We start from the raw sequence: 15,662 nt of genomic DNA on the forward strand, positions 1-15,662 counted from the left end.
TTGAGAGAAGAAAAATGCATTTTGATTTGTCTTTTTTGTTGCCTGCTTTAAAAAAAAAAAATCTTGTCACTTGAACCCTTCCACCTCCACCCCAAAATAATTATTATCATAACAAAACCAAATGGAAAACTGCTTCCTGTAACAATAAAGTTATATGGTAAAGCTCTATTTTTCCAGATTTGTTGGGAGATTGACTATTTTGGTTAACTTTGCATTCTACTGAAAAGTTATATTACCAGGAATTCCCTGGTGGCACAGTGGATAAGAATCTGCCTGCCAATACAGGGGACATGGATTCAATCCTTGGTCCAGGAAGATTCCACATGCCTCAGAGCAACTAAGCCTGTTTGCCACAACTACTGAGCCCATGCTCTAGAGCTGGATAGCCCCAACTGCTGAGCCCACGAGCTGCAACTACTGAAGCCTGTAGGCCTCAAGCCTGTGCTCCAAGACCAGAAAAGCCACTGCAATGAGAAACCCGAGTACTGCAAGGAAGGGTAGCCCCTTCTCCTTGAAGCTAGAGAAAGCCCTTGTGCAGCAACAAAGACCCAGTGCAACCAAAAATAAAATAATAATAATAAATAAATAAAATAAAGATCAAGTTATCCTATCAAAGCTAGAGAACAACTTCCAAAGAATTAGAATATAAATCAAATATGCTAAATTCCAAGTGCACCGGGATGGATTGCTCTTTCCTGGTTCACAAGCCTTATAGAATTTGTCAGTGTTTCAGGGACAATGTCAGGCCTTCAGTTAGTGCCAGAGTCCTGATAACAAGAACTGAAGTTATCAATAAACTTGCAACTCCAGGTGGCATGAATTTTAAACAAATAGGTTTGTATGCATCTGCATAAACATATACATATGTACCTATACATATATATATATATATATGTGTGTGTATATATATACACACACACACACACAAGTACAAATATCTGCACACAGTCAAGGAAAACAATGTCAAACCCTTCCCACATGAGAGGTCACAAGGACTGCATACAAGGACACTCCAGGTCACACCACAAATGTGCCCTCTTTTTATTTGGGCCAAGCTGTCACACATTGTGTGGGGCTGACCTCAAATCAGTCCATGATTATCTATTAAGTATACTCTGCCCAAGAAGAGCATTAGACACCATCCTCGACCACAAGGAGCTCCAGTTTAGCTGGAGAAACCCCTGCACAACTAAACTCTGAGCTGAGTTCATTGAGGCTGAAGTGCTGAAGTTAACGTCTGTGTGGTCATCACTCTGCGGCAGGCTGTGCCGTGCGTTTTACATAAATCATCTCACTGAATCCTCTCAGCAAACCCATGGCCTCAGTCATTAACTTCATTTTACAAATGAAGATTCTGAGTCTTAGAATAAAAAACTTGTCCAAGGTCACAGAACTAAGTGAATGTAAACTCAGATATGAAACCCAGGTCGGTGTGGCTCCACGGCCCATGCTGGCACTTTCCCCCCCCACCCCCAACCCTGCTTCTTCTGCCCTTCCTCCTACCCAAGTCTGGGTAGACCAGCTGGCCGCCGCAATGATCCTCCAAAAGGTCAAAGCTCTTTCTTCTTGTCCCTCCCTTTTCATTCCCACCTACTCATCCATAGCTACTACTATTCTTCCCCAGAAAACAAAACAAACAAACAAACAAACAAAAAGCAGAGAACTAGGATTCAGGCTTTTCAGGAGCCTTTTTCTTCTACTCTGAAGCAAACTCCAAGGGGAAATATAATTCAGTGCAAAGCAAAAAACATTTTTACTGTCTTTGCTTCATGGAAAAATAATATTACTTTCTTAATGAGACCATGACTTTATTAAAAAAAAAGAAGTTAGTTGTCATATAGGTCTGCTTATCCTCTAACTGAGCTACTCCTTGTTCCTCACTGATCTGTTGGCAGAAATTAGCCAGAAACAAACACCAGAGAGTTAAGATTGTACTTTCTCAGAGAACCCCAAGTTAAGTTCTCATAGGTTGGTAAAGTGAATGCTAAACAACTAGATACTTGGGGTAAAGAGAAACAGAAAATTAGAAATAATACTCCACAGGCATCTACTGCAGCACCACCCAGTCAGATGGAAGAGGTGGCTGATTTTTTTTTTTTTTAATGAACAAGAAGTTGACACAGAGACATAGGGAATTTCTGCCCTCCATAAGTCTACTAGAGGTTCCATTCTGCTAAAAATCAGGATGTCTAATGTGTTTTTTTAATTGTTTTGCTAATAATTGCTTTTCAGAAAGTCAAAGAAGCAAAGAGGGGAACTTTTTATTGAAAACGTTAGTTAGAAAGCAATTGCAAATTTCACAATAGGCGAGGAAGAAATGATTTCACCAAGGCACAATTCCCGGCTTTAGGAATGCATATTTCAAAGAGCACAGAAAAGGAATTTCCTGACAGTCCAGTGCTTAGGACTACAAACTTCCACTGCATAGCACAGGTTCAATCCTTGGTTAGGAAACTAAGATCTCACAAATCATGTGGTGCAGCCAAAAAAGAAAAAAGAGCACAGAAAAGTGCCAGAAATAATCTCAAGGCTATCAGTTCAGTTCAGTCGCTCAGTTGTGTCCGACTCTTTGCGACCCCATGAATTGCAGCATGCCAGGCCTCCCTGTCCATCACCAACTCCCGGGGAGCTTACTCAAACTCAAGTCCATTGAGTCGGTGATGCCATCCAGCCATCTCATCCTCTGTCATCCCCTTCTCCTCCTGCCCCCAATCCCTCCCAGCATCAGGGTCTTTTCCAATGAGTCAATTCTTTGCATGACGTGGCCAAAGTATTGGAGGATAGACTTTTTTTAAAAGACATAAAATCTATATGTAGAATTTTTTTTAAATGCAACTTATAAAAAAATTAACTTACTTACAAAATAGAAACAAACTCATAGGCATAGAAAACAAATTTACTATTACCAAAGAAGAAAAGTGAAGGGGAGGGATTAAATTAGTAGTATGGGATTAGTAGATATACACCACTGTATATAAAATAGATAAATGAGAGGGATTTACTTTATAGCATAGGGAACTATATTCAATATCTTATAATAAACCATAATGGAAAAGAATCTGAAGCTGTACATTTGAAATTAATACAATATTATAGATCAATTATAGCTTAATAAGTAAAATTAAAAATACTTCATACTCTGAGTGAAAGAGGAGGGGAAGGACTTCCCTGGTAGTCCAGTGGTTAAGACTCCATGCTTCCACTAGAGGGCACAGGTTCTATTCCTGGTTGGGGAACTAAGGTCCCTCATGCCTTGAGGTGTGGCCAAAATATTTTTAAAAAAGAAAGAGGAAAAGGTATTTCAAAACTGAAAATCTGACTGTATAATAAACAGGACAATACAATAAAAATCAGGAGTCTACAAATGAAAATCCAGTGATGAGTTCAACAAAACAGCAACAAAAACAGGCCCTTTATAAGCAAAAGTAGAAGAATGGCCTGGACATGAAAAGGTAGTGTCAGTAAGATCAAAGCCCAGAATATGCTGAAGTTTATGAAAAACATTATTTCAAGGAATTAGGCAGGGGGTGGGGGGTAGGGAAAGAGGATGGTCAGTGAAAGAAAAGGAAAAAAAGGGTTCAGCTATATTTGATAATGAGGCTTCCCAGGTATCTCAGCAGTAAAGACTCTGCCTGCAATGCAGGAGACACAGGAGACTAGGGTTTGATCCCTGAGTCGGGAAGATCCCCTGGAGGACAGCATGGCAACTGGATACGGTAGTCTTGCCTGGGAAATTCCATGGACAGAGGAGCCTGGCAAGGTACAGTCCATGGGGGTCACAAAGACACGACCGAAAGGACTGAGCGTGCAGGCATGCATACGAGATCGTGTGATGTTAAAAAAGCCACACAAAGAGAATTGAACAATGCGAACACAATTTTGCTCCCCAGTTCCTATCAAGGAGAATCATCTTCAACCTGGGAAGGCTAGAACAAAGCCCTTGAGAGGAAATGAAGCCTAAGTTAGGTGAAAAGACAGAAAAAGAAAACCTGGATTTTTCACAGTTCTACACTCAGGTGAATTATGGGACATAAAAGAAACTTCAGATGTAATCACAAATCCAGGTTACATCATCCTTGAAATGAGAAAGTGTCCCAATTTTCGAAAAGGGGGCAAAAGACCTACTGCGATTAAAGTCAGTTTTACAAAAGAAAAGATGACTAAAGAGAAGGTGAGCAAGAAGCCCTAATTTTTTAGTTTTAAGTCATAAGGTGGATACAGATATGGCAAACTACTTAGACTGTGCCTTTAGGAACGGAACTTAACATGGAAATTAAATGAAATGTATAACAAGGTTAATCTGAGATATTTAAAGCTGTGCATAATTTTTACCATGCTGCATCAAGCATAAATGGAGCCCTTCATGCACATGAAAACAATTAATACTCTTTCAGGCAGCATTTCTGAAGTCAGAGAATGGGAATGGGAGACAGAAGCCAGCCAGCAGCTGCTCCACTCCTGACGCCGCTCCACCCAGACAGGCCTTAGGGAAGGGAGTCACTCTGCCTGACACCAAGCCAGTCCTAGAGTCCAGCCAATGCCGAGAGCTGGAGCTGGGATGCCTAGTCTACCGGGATTGTCAGTGAGAGGCAGCCAGCAGACCCTGGCTCTAAGGGATCACTCTCATCAGGAGATGTCCTCTCTGATGAGACGATCAGCAAGAAGACTCGTTTCTGGGCAATCTTTGAACACCAGAAACCAAGGAACTGGGTTAACTGGAGCAAGCGGCTCGGCAGAGAGGAGCAGGACACAAAGGGCGCGTGGTGGCCAGTCAGCCGCCAGCGGCATTAGAGGCGTTTGTTATTTAACAGCCAGCGCTCAGGAAAGGGAGCGGGGTGGATACAGGCTCAGCCTGAGTGAGGAACTGATGCTGGGATAAAAGGGAGAGGCAGGCCGCTAGAAGACACTTCCTGTGGGCAGAGGAGAGAAATGACAGGGGCGGAGAGACGGAGAAAGAGAAAGCTTCGCAAGAAACAGCATTCAGACTTCTCACAAGAATGAGCCCTGGGTTTAAAATGATAATGCTGTCTGGCATTTGCTTCAACAATTCAGTGTGTGTTTTCAGGAGCAGTGGGGTGGGGGTGGGGGTGGGGGCACAGATGGAACAAGATTGGCTGTATGATCACAATTGCTGAAGACGGTTGGCAGCTACCTAGGGGTTTGCCACACTATTTTCTCTATTTTATATATATGTATATTTCTGCTTCTTTGGAAGCTACTAAAAGTTTCCCATTTGACTCAGTTTAAAAAAAATTGAAAAACCTAAATCCTATTAACAACCTGCATAGTCTTTCCCCCTCCACCCCCATTACTTCTCTAACCACCTTTCCTTCCCCTCTCTCCCTCACTCTCTGCTATTTCTTCACCAGACACATTCCTCCCACCTTAGGGCTTTGCAAGGGCTGGGCTCTCTGCTCAGAGTTGTCTACACTCAGACATCCACATAGCTTGCCCACCTCCTCAGGGAGGCGTCCCCTAACCATCCTATTCAGAATGTCAGCTCTCTCCCCCTTCCTCCAGCCCTGGAAGGACAAAGGAGTTCGGATTTATCACCCCATGTTTATTTTCTCCACACATTTAAAAGCTTCAAACATATTACCTAATTTACTTATTTCATGTGTTTATTTTCTCTTTCGGTTCAGTTCAGTTCAGTCGCTCAGTTGTGTCTGGCTCTTTGAGACCCCATGGATTGCAGCATGCCAGGCTTCCCTGTCCATCACTGACTCCCAGAGCTTGCTCAGACTCATGTCCATTGAGTCAGTGATGCCATCCAACCATCTCGTCCTCTGTCGTCCCCTTCTCGTTCCTTCAATCTTTCCCAGCATCAGGGTCTTTTCTAAGGAGTCTGTTCTTCCCATCAGGTGGCCAAAGTATTGGAGTTTCAGCCTCAGCATCAGTCCTTCCAATGAATATTCAGGACTGATTTCCTTTAGGATGGACTGGTTTGATCTTGCAGTCCAAGGGACTCTCAAGAGTCTTCTCCAACATCACAGTTCAAAAGCATCATTTCTCCGGTGCTCAGCTTTCTTTATGGTCCAACTCTAAATCCATACAAGTATTGTTTTCCATACTGGAAAAAAAATATCTTTGACTAGATGAACATTTGTTGGCAAAGTAATGTCTCTGCTTTTTAATATGCTGTCTAGGTTGGTCACAGATTTTCTTCCAAGGAGCAAGCATCTTTTAATTTCATGGTTGCAGTCACCATCTGCAGTGATTTTGGAGCCCAAGAAAATTAAGTCAGTCACTGTTTCCACTGTTTCCCCATCTATTTGCCATGAAGTGATGGAACCGGATGCTATAATCTTAGTTTTCTGAACGTTGAGTTTTAAGCCAACTTTTTCACTCCTCTCTTTCACTTTCATCAAGAGGCTTTTTAGTTCTTTACTTTCTGCCATAAGGTGGTGTCATCTGCATATCAGAGGTTATTAATATTTCTCCCAATCTTGATTCCAGCTTGTGCTTCTTCCAGCCCAGCATTTCTCATGATGTACTCTGCATATAAGTTAAATAAGCAGGGTGACAATATACAGCCTTGACATATTCCTTTCCCAATTTGGAACTAGTCCGTTGTTCCATGTCCAGTTCTAACTGTTGCTTCTTGACCTGCCTACAGATTTCTCAGGAGGCAGGTCAGGTGGTCTGGTATTCCCATCTCTTGAAAGTTTTTCCACAATTTGTTGTGATCCACACAGTCAAAGGCTTTGCTGTAATCAGTAAAGCAGAAGTCGATGTTTTTCTGAAATTCTTTTGCTTTTTCTATGATCCAACAGATGTTGGCAATTTGATCTCTGGTTCCTCTGCCTTTTCTAAACCCGGCTTGAACATCTGGAAGTTCTAGGTTCACGTACTGTTGAAGCCTGACTTGGAGAATTTTGAGCGTAACTTTGCTGGCGTGTGAGATGAGTGCAATTGTGCAGTAGTTGGAACATTCTTTGGCATTACCTTTCTTACAGATTGGAATGAAAACTGACATTTTCTAGTTCTGTGTCCACTGCTGAGTTTTCCACATTTTCTGGCATATTGAATGCAGCACTTTCACAGCATCATCTTTAGGATTTGAACTAGCTCAGCTGGAATTCCATCACCTCCACTAGCTTTGTTCACAGTGATGCTTCCTAAGGCATCACTACGAATAAATCTATCTCTTTAGCACCAGAATTTGAAACTCCAGAGAAACAGGAAATCTTTGTGGGGTTTTTCTGAGGGGAGCATTGTTCAGTGACTTGAGTAATGCCTGCACCCAGTAAATGTAAGTAGAATCGATGTAGGGAGTGTTAGGACCACTTGTAAAGCTGAGACAAGGGAGGGAGTAGCCCTGGTACTAGAGTCTTCTTCAGTGGCAGGTGTAGCTAAGACCTATCCACTCCCACCCGGCTCTCTCACACTACACAAGAAATCTGGGGCACTCTGATTCCTGAGGAGGAGTGCAGAACTTATACATAGCTCATCAGCATCATTGCCCTCCCCCCCAAACTCCAAGCAGAGATTTCATAACACGGTTTCGAGACATCTAAGGCTAGCTCCAGTTATATTATGTGACATCACAAACTTCTCAACCAAACTTCTCATGACAAGGAGAGGAATGTCTGTCTAAACCATATAATTGAAAAACTTCTCAAAATTGGGGCTTTGTAACTTTCAGGAAATTTTAGGCTTTAACAAAATATCTATTTTTAGGAGGAAGTTATCACAAAACCAAAACCCAATTTAAAAAGACCATTTTGTGCCATGACTTTTTGTGTGTGAGGCCATTTTCAATAGCCTTATTCCTTCCTGAATTTACAGCTACCTCCGTTTGCTAAAAAGTCACTCCTATACACGCCTTCATTTTTATATGGCACAAACCAGCTGTGGAACTTGGGCAAATTACTCCTTTGGGCCAGTTTTCTTATAACAAAAACATCCCCAGAGGAGGTATGTGTACCTCTCAGAACTTTCAGAAGGTAGACATAATCATAGGAAATCGAATAAACAATAGAATGCGTGCATGCTCCCTCAGTCATGTCTGACTCTTTGCGATCCCCTGGACTGCAGCCCACCAGGCTCCTCTGTCCATGGGATTTCTCTAGGCAAGAATACTGGAGTGGGTTGCCATTTCCTCCTCTAGGGGATCTTCCCAACCCACAGATCAAACCCGTGTCTCCTGCATTGCAGACAGATTCCTTACCGCTGAGCCACTAGGGAAGCCCATATCTTTTTTTTAACAGTGTTATTAATCAAAGAAAATACTGTTTGATCTATCCACAAGTGATTGTTCAGTGGTATGTCACCGTTTATAAAACAGATGCACGCAGAGTCTGAACCACCTTCCTGGGCTGACCAAGGCCAGGAAAGCCCAGGGTAAAATGGACAAGCTCCTTGGCCTCGGTTCCCACGGACCAGGCCTAGATGCCTTGTGCTGCTTGTAGGCCTGAGCAGAGACTGCCATCTGGAGGATCCCCATTTCAGAGAGAATCCGATGCAAAAGTGACCGTGCATGGGTCACCAACAATTCAGGATCCACACTGCAACAGAACCACTATCGAGTTACATCGGGGGGTTGCCTTTTTTAAGAAAAACTTTCCTTTTTACTAAAACCTTGGAGATCCTTTCTGGAATTTCATTTCCCTGTCATTGGTATAGTTCTGGGTGTAATCTGGGAAGAGGCTTCTTCTTGTTGACCTACAGACACATGAGTCAAGCCTCTAAAGTTCCTTTAACCCCTGGGACTTCCCTGGCAGTCCAGTGGTTATAAGACTTTGCCTTCCAAAAAAATAAATGGGAAAGAAAAAAAAAAAGACTTTGCCTTCCAATGAAGGGGGTGCAGGTTTGATTCCCGGTAGGGGAACTAAAACCCCACATGCCTCCTGACCAAAAAAACCCAAAACATAAAACAGAAGTTCAACACTGTAACAAGTTCAATAAAGACTTTGAAAGTGGTCCACATTAAAAAAAAAAAAATCTTAAAAAAAAAATCATCTTACTCCCATAATCCACACTCTTTCTAGAGGAAGAAGGTTCCCCTCCCAGTCCATCCTAGGTTCCCAATCAGAATAGTTACCTTCAGGGTCTCAGTAAGAGCTACAAGACCCTACTCCCATGTTGCTCAGTCAGATGGCTGAGCAGATCTCTGACCAGAGATCTCTGACCAGAACGAATATTCCCACACCAGTTGTTCAACTGCCTTGGCAATTGGAGTCTGCCTGCTCTGTGTGATATAATATACAGAGTATTCATTAGAGGAACAAATGCTGAGGGATGGAGTCTACCCAGCCTCAGAAGAATTGTGATGCAGCTTTTTGCGCTAATGGCGGGGGAAGGGATGGGATAAGGAGCATGCTATTCAGTTATAAGAGATCCCACCCCTCAATTGCTACACCTGTCAAGCAGCAGGAATAGCTTCTATGAACAAAAGAAATCTGCTATTGTGTGTTAACAGTCCCGTAATTCACGTATTTCAGTTTTGTCCTTAGTTCCCCATTCTCTCCACCGCTGAAAAAAAAGAATGCTACCTCAAATTGTGTGGATTTTCAAAAACAGTTATTTTCTTCATCTGTGAAAATGGTCCCCTCCCCCTCTCTCAAGGAAGACAACTTCTTTGTTCTCAAAAAAACTAAAGTTGGTTCAGGCGTCTTTTTTCTGTGTGTTGTCATAATAGGGTATGTTGAGTATAAATAAATAGGTTGTCATCAACCACAGCTGAGTTCTCTGATAAAAAAACACCAGCCTTCTTTCTAATTCATTATTCTATGACCTCTAAACAGGTAAAAGGAAAACTGAGCAACCAGAATGTCTAGGGGCTGAGCCCGAACTAAGAACAAGGGGAAGCTGGAATAATTGAAGGCAGTTTATTCTATGCGTGCCGAGGACTGGGGGCTGAAGCCCGAGGAAGCAGACCACTACACTGAAAACTTCCTCCAGACAGCACCTTCTCCGAGGCACACACAGACGACACTCTTCTCCCTCTTTTCACAAGAGGAAATCATAGCTCTGCATGAAGAGATACAACCCAGAGTTCTACAGAGAATAACTTCAATCTAATATAAACTCCAATGGCTGCAGAGTTACAAACAGAGAAAGTTGAGCTGTAGGATTAACCATGCTCACCAAATAAAGGATCAGGCTGCAGAACCCAGAGTTCGCACCTCACAGCACGTACATACCGAAGGCACACTGGCAATGTAAAACCTTTGCCATCTGAGAGGTACAGAAACAGTGGACTTTGAGAAGACAAAAAAAAAAAGAAGAAGAAGAAAAGAAAATCCAATTTTAAAAAATAGAATTTAGTCTGGGAATTCCCCGGCAGTCCACAGGTTAGGACTCTGCACTTTCACTGCCTAGGGCCTGGGTTCAATCCCTGGTCAGGGAACTAAGATCCGACAAGTCGTGTGCAAGTTCAGGAAAAAAAAAAGCATTTAGTTGAAATAGCAAAAAGTGCCAAAAATTTATATTAAAAGAAAGTCTTAGGGGTCCTAAGAATGTTGAGAAATTATCAGACAGTATCATGAAGAAAGAAGATAAGTCAGTGAGTCCTCTGTGAGGATCATAAATGTCAATAAAAAGAATGGCACAAAAGACAGGAAAACTTGATGGCCTCCTTTGTTAAGCTCCCATATTATTAAACACTCACCCATAACTGAAAATTATTATTTATTGGAAAGAAATATTAAAGGCAGTCTCTTTAATTCCCAAGAGACCAAATATAGTTCCCTTGCCCTCCAAAATAAATCTCCCATCCCTCACAAATTCTTTATTCAGACTCTTGGAATGTCCCGGATTCCTTGATCCAAGGCCAGAGCTTGTATTTTCAATGGATACAGTCCCGAGATCCTCGGAGCACATGAAATAATGTCACCCTGGGGTTTTTTTCATCATGGGAGGGTGGCTGAAAAGTCAACAACTTGAGGTACTTCATTTGACATCTTATCATACAGGCCAGGAGGTAAGGCGTTCTTGGGTGAAATCAAACTTCCACAACATATCAGTGATTCCAAGAAGTCTTTAAAGGAGTGATTACGCCAAGAGGAATCCACCTGGTCAAGACATGGCCTTCTCAGGAAGATGGAGCTATTTAATCTTAGCAAGGGTGGCTGCTCTTCTTTCTGTGTTCTGGAACAAGGCACGAATTAAAGCTTTTACTTCACTGGAAGAGAATGCAGTTGCCAAGGGCCCTTTTCCATCTGCCCACCTGCAAAATAAAAAAATACAATTTCTATTTCCTATTAAGTATAAGCAAAGTTTTTAAATTGCTTACTTGATTCCAAACATGTATTTGTTTAACTCATTATTGACCAGGGGATTTTTGCAGAAACTACTGCCTGTGGCCGGTGATTTGTTATATTAAGTGACATTGATTCAATAATGTGTTAAAATGGAAATAAAACAAATTCTGGCATTTCCCCCCTTCTTTATGAGTCTACCACTCAGTATGTTTAACATCTTCTGCTTCTTGGCTGCGTTTTGGTATCAGCATAAACTGATGAAGAGACCAAGTTAGAAAGATAAACACTTCCTTATTCTATATTCACTAAGCCCGTTTAAACTTGACAATTAGAACCACATGCTCACAGGGTTATATAGAGAAATATAACCGTAACTACTTTAAAAAGTGAACCACAGGTGGCACATTTTAACCGACAAAGAGGCACAAAATAATACATTTAAAATCACAAAAAAATCAGTAGAATAAAGGGTAAAAAATATGAACAGCTCACAGAGAGAATAAAAACCAGTTGTTACCAGTGGGGAGAGGGAATTTAGAGGCTGGGGACTAAGAGGTACAAACTAATAAAATAAATTACAAGGACACAGTGTACAACACAGGGAGCCGAGCCAATGATAACTAAAGGGAGTATGACCTTCAAAAGCTGAGTCACCGTATTGGGCACCGTAACTTAGTAATACTACGCGTCAACTATACCTCCACAGAAAAGCACAGATTTTCCAATATAAAAAAGATAAATAGGCATTTTACAACAGAAAAAAAAAAAGATCACTAAAAAGATGCTCAATGTCATTAGCATTTAGGGAAATATAAACTGAAAGGACAATGAGCTACCATTTCATAGCAACTAGGCTAGGAAAAATTTTAAAGTCTGATAATACCAAATACTGGTGAATATGTGAAACAACAGAATAAATAAACTATGAAATATGCAGCTATAAGATAAATAAGTCATAGGGATGTAACATACCCATAAGGAATACAGTCAATATTGTACAACTTTGGTGATGGATGGTAACTGATATTACTGTGATGATCATTTCATAATGTATAAAGATAGCAAATCACTATGTTTTAAACCTGAAAGTAATCTAATATGTTAATTATAACTTTTTAAAAAACTATGACTATTATCAGAATATGATACAGCAGTGCATATGAACTATAGCTATACATACTTTCATGAATGAATTCCCTAATCAAAAGAAGCAAGTTATAGAAGATTCTATTAACAGGAAGTTCAAAAACAGGCAAGTCTAAAACTTATATTTAGGGATACGTACAAATGTGGTAAAACTATAAAGAAAAGCAAGGAGATAACACAAAATTCAAGACAGTTACCTCTGGGGGTGGGGGGGCCATTTAGAGAACAGCACATAAGGGTCTTCAAAGGTAATGATCATCTTTTTCTTAAGTTGGGTAGTAGGTATGCGAACACTTATTTTACTCTTTTGTTCTTTAGATTTGTGAATATGTTATACATACTGTACTTCATAGGTATATATTTTAATTTTTAAATGTTTAAACTATACAACCGAAGATAGTTTCTTTGGTAAAAAAATATTTTCTCTAGTTATTATCCTTATATCTACTGAAATCTCTGGGAGGAAGAACATCTTCCTAGGCGGAAGAAAAGAAGCTGAGATATATTAGTATTATAACTGTCCTCATAACAAAGAATTAATGATCATTCTTGAGCTGCAAGAGGGCCCTTTTAACAGCAGAAACAAAATTTCTCATCTGCTGCCCTCTGGAGTCTTATCTGAAGACATAACCCACCAAGGACTTGTAAATAACAGATGAATCAATTGAAGTTTGTACTAAGGGCAGTTAGAGGTCTTCTGAGGTGATTTTGTTTTTTCAAACAAAAATCTCATTTACCTTGTTTAAGAATGAATAGTATTTGCTGGGAACAACTCAGACACATCAAGGAGAGCTAGCCCAATACACTTGGGCATCTGTATAAACCAACCTAAAGCAGCTAGACAAGCAGCTACAGAGATGGATATGGACCTCAACGCCTATCAGTGCATTCTCTATGCAAGGTTATGTCTGCTTGTTAATCATATACCAGGACAATAATTAAAGCATCCATGGATATGCAACTAGCCAGTATTTATCCTGTTTTGCACAGTATCAACGACCTTCACACACTCAATAGGATACAACAAAGCATGCAATTACAGAGCACAGCAATGTTAACTGATGGTGCTGAGAGAAAACAACATCCACTGTATTTACGAAAAGGTCAGTCCTTTCTATGTGTGTGGTACTGAATCCCTGTAGAAAACCTGCTGCTCAAACAAACAGTGGTTTGATGCTGACTATTCTTACAGGTAAAAGTCACTTCTCTATTAACATATCAAAATCAATCTTAAAATGCATCCACTGTTGGTTGAAATGGGCAAGAATTCCCATCTAGGTGTCAGAAGGTTGCACCTCTTATAAGTGCAAGCAATACAAGATCATCTATCTGTAGAGCATGACAAAACAACATGCTCAAGACAAAAATAACAGAAGCAAGAAGTCCTTACAGTATCAAATATGAGACAGTGGTCATGAGATCCACACTACAACAGGCCATGCAAAGGCCCCAGTCACTGCTACTCAATATGAAACTCTCCTGAGTAACATCAGGAAACAGAGGAAAGCACTGCCTTCGATGGCACTAATATTCTTTTATAGTTGTGAAGACATTAATAAATCCTACAGAAGGGTTTTACCCACCGATCCCCAATTTCTTGCAAACTGGCTTGTAGCATCATCATCAGTTCTTTGAATGGCATCCATTTTGACACGTAGACTGGAACCTCTTCTTGGTATCTCTTATTCTTGTTTTCTTCAGACAGAGGTGCAAATACTTGAGGTCCTTCATCCACCACTGTTTTGCACAAGGAATACAATCTGTCACCGTCTTCGGTAGAGATGTCCTGATTTTGCACAAAGGGAACACGACAGAACAGAATTAGACCAGTTTAGTGGTAAGAAAAAAGCAGATCTTTGGTGCATGTTATTCAGGGGGTCAGTGGCAGCAAGATGTTTTCCAACCAATTTAGCAGACCTTACTGATCTCATCAATTCTGACAATACTCCCAAAGCTAGAATGACATGCAATAGGTTTCAACAGATCGTCGGTAATTTCATTTGCCTGCATGAAAGAATCCGTTTCTCCAGTAGAAAGTGGGGCAGTGTGCTACAAAGCAGGGAATCTTATTACAGGGGTTTAGCCAATCTACACTCAGCTCGCAGAGTCCAGGCAACTTTCCTGCAGGATCACACATACAGTCCCAACGTCAACAGGGTGCTGGTAAAGTGGTACCTGCACAAGGCTGCATCTTATCTTACTAAATTAAAGTCTTCAGTCCACCTACTTATTAAGTATACAACCGCACACTCTGTATTTTGGGAGAACTGCCCCATTTCCAGGCTCCTCACTCATAATTTACAGATGCCAGGTGGCATAAGCCATATGATCCTACTTTCTTAGATAGGTATAAAGGACAGAGATTAGCAAGACTCCAGCAAAACAGAATTAAGATAAAAGTAAGAAAATAACAGTACAATGACTTAGAGATGAGACACGAACAATTTCTTCTACCATCTGTGTTGACTAAAAATGAGACATCAACATCACCTGGAAGAACAACTGCAGCTCAAGTCTGGAGAAGCATCCAATGGCCCTTACCTCCAGGGCAGTGATCCTGCCAATGATCTCAGAAACCGCTGTGTTGAGTAAAGTCCCCATAGCCTTGCAATATATGTTCACCGGCAGGACATCCTGCCACACAACTCCGAGTCTCTTTAGCTGGTGCAGTACCTGTCAGAAAAATACAGATCTTTACATGAAACAGAGGTTGTTACAACTCACATTTTCCTTGCAACTCACATTTTTCTTACAACTTACATTTTCTAAATGGTAGATTTACATTTACCATTCCTGTGTGTGTGGAAGAAGAAGTGTTACATAAAAGTGATGTAAAGCCATTCAGAACTCATGTTTCTCGAATACTTCACCCTAGTGATATCCTTGCTTGATGAAAAATACTTACCCTGTTGACAGGAAAACTGGAGTAAAAAGGTAAGTCACTTAAGAGAGAGAAGCATTTTTTTAAAGATGAAAGCTAGTATTTCAAACTTCTCAAAGTTTATGGGTTAAAACATTGAGTTGGTCAAAAAACTCATTTGGGTCTTTTGCAACATCTTACAGGAAAACCCAAACGAACTTTTTGGTCAACCCAATACTTGCGATGGCAGACTTATTAGATAACTAGGCGCACTACTGGCTTGATGGGAAGACAGCTTCCTATTGACTTGGTGGGGCAGGGGAAAGGAAAGGTCATCAATGTGACTAGAAAAGGTGGCCACATTTCTACAGGGACTTGTGGGGAATCAACTGAGCTACCTGCCACGTACGCTTTGCTGCTTAAAAATAAGCAGGAAGCATCTAAAGAAAGAG

At 40.9% G+C, this 15,662-nt stretch overlaps 1 protein-coding gene across 1 annotated transcript in view; it reads right to left on the reverse strand.

Annotated features, from left to right (window-relative positions):
- Positions 1–10,615: 10,615 nt before the first annotated feature.
- ZW10 (zw10 kinetochore protein) overlaps positions 10,616–15,662 on the reverse strand; it is a 34,129-nt gene continuing 29,082 nt past the window's right edge. Inside the window, exons 14-16 of the mRNA XM_043899572.1 lie at positions 14,892–15,023; positions 13,934–14,136; positions 10,616–11,170 (exon numbers count right to left, since the gene is read on the reverse strand). Coding sequence (XP_043755507.1) covers positions 11,050–11,170; positions 13,934–14,136; positions 14,892–15,023 — 456 coding nt within the window. The 3' untranslated portion in view covers positions 10,616–11,049. The remainder of the gene's footprint in view (positions 11,171–13,933; positions 14,137–14,891; positions 15,024–15,662) is intronic.

This window comes from Cervus elaphus, chromosome 1 (genome assembly GCF_910594005.1).
Source record: "Cervus elaphus chromosome 1, mCerEla1.1, whole genome shotgun sequence".
In the NCBI taxonomy this organism is placed as follows: domain Eukaryota; kingdom Metazoa; phylum Chordata; class Mammalia; order Artiodactyla; family Cervidae; genus Cervus; species Cervus elaphus.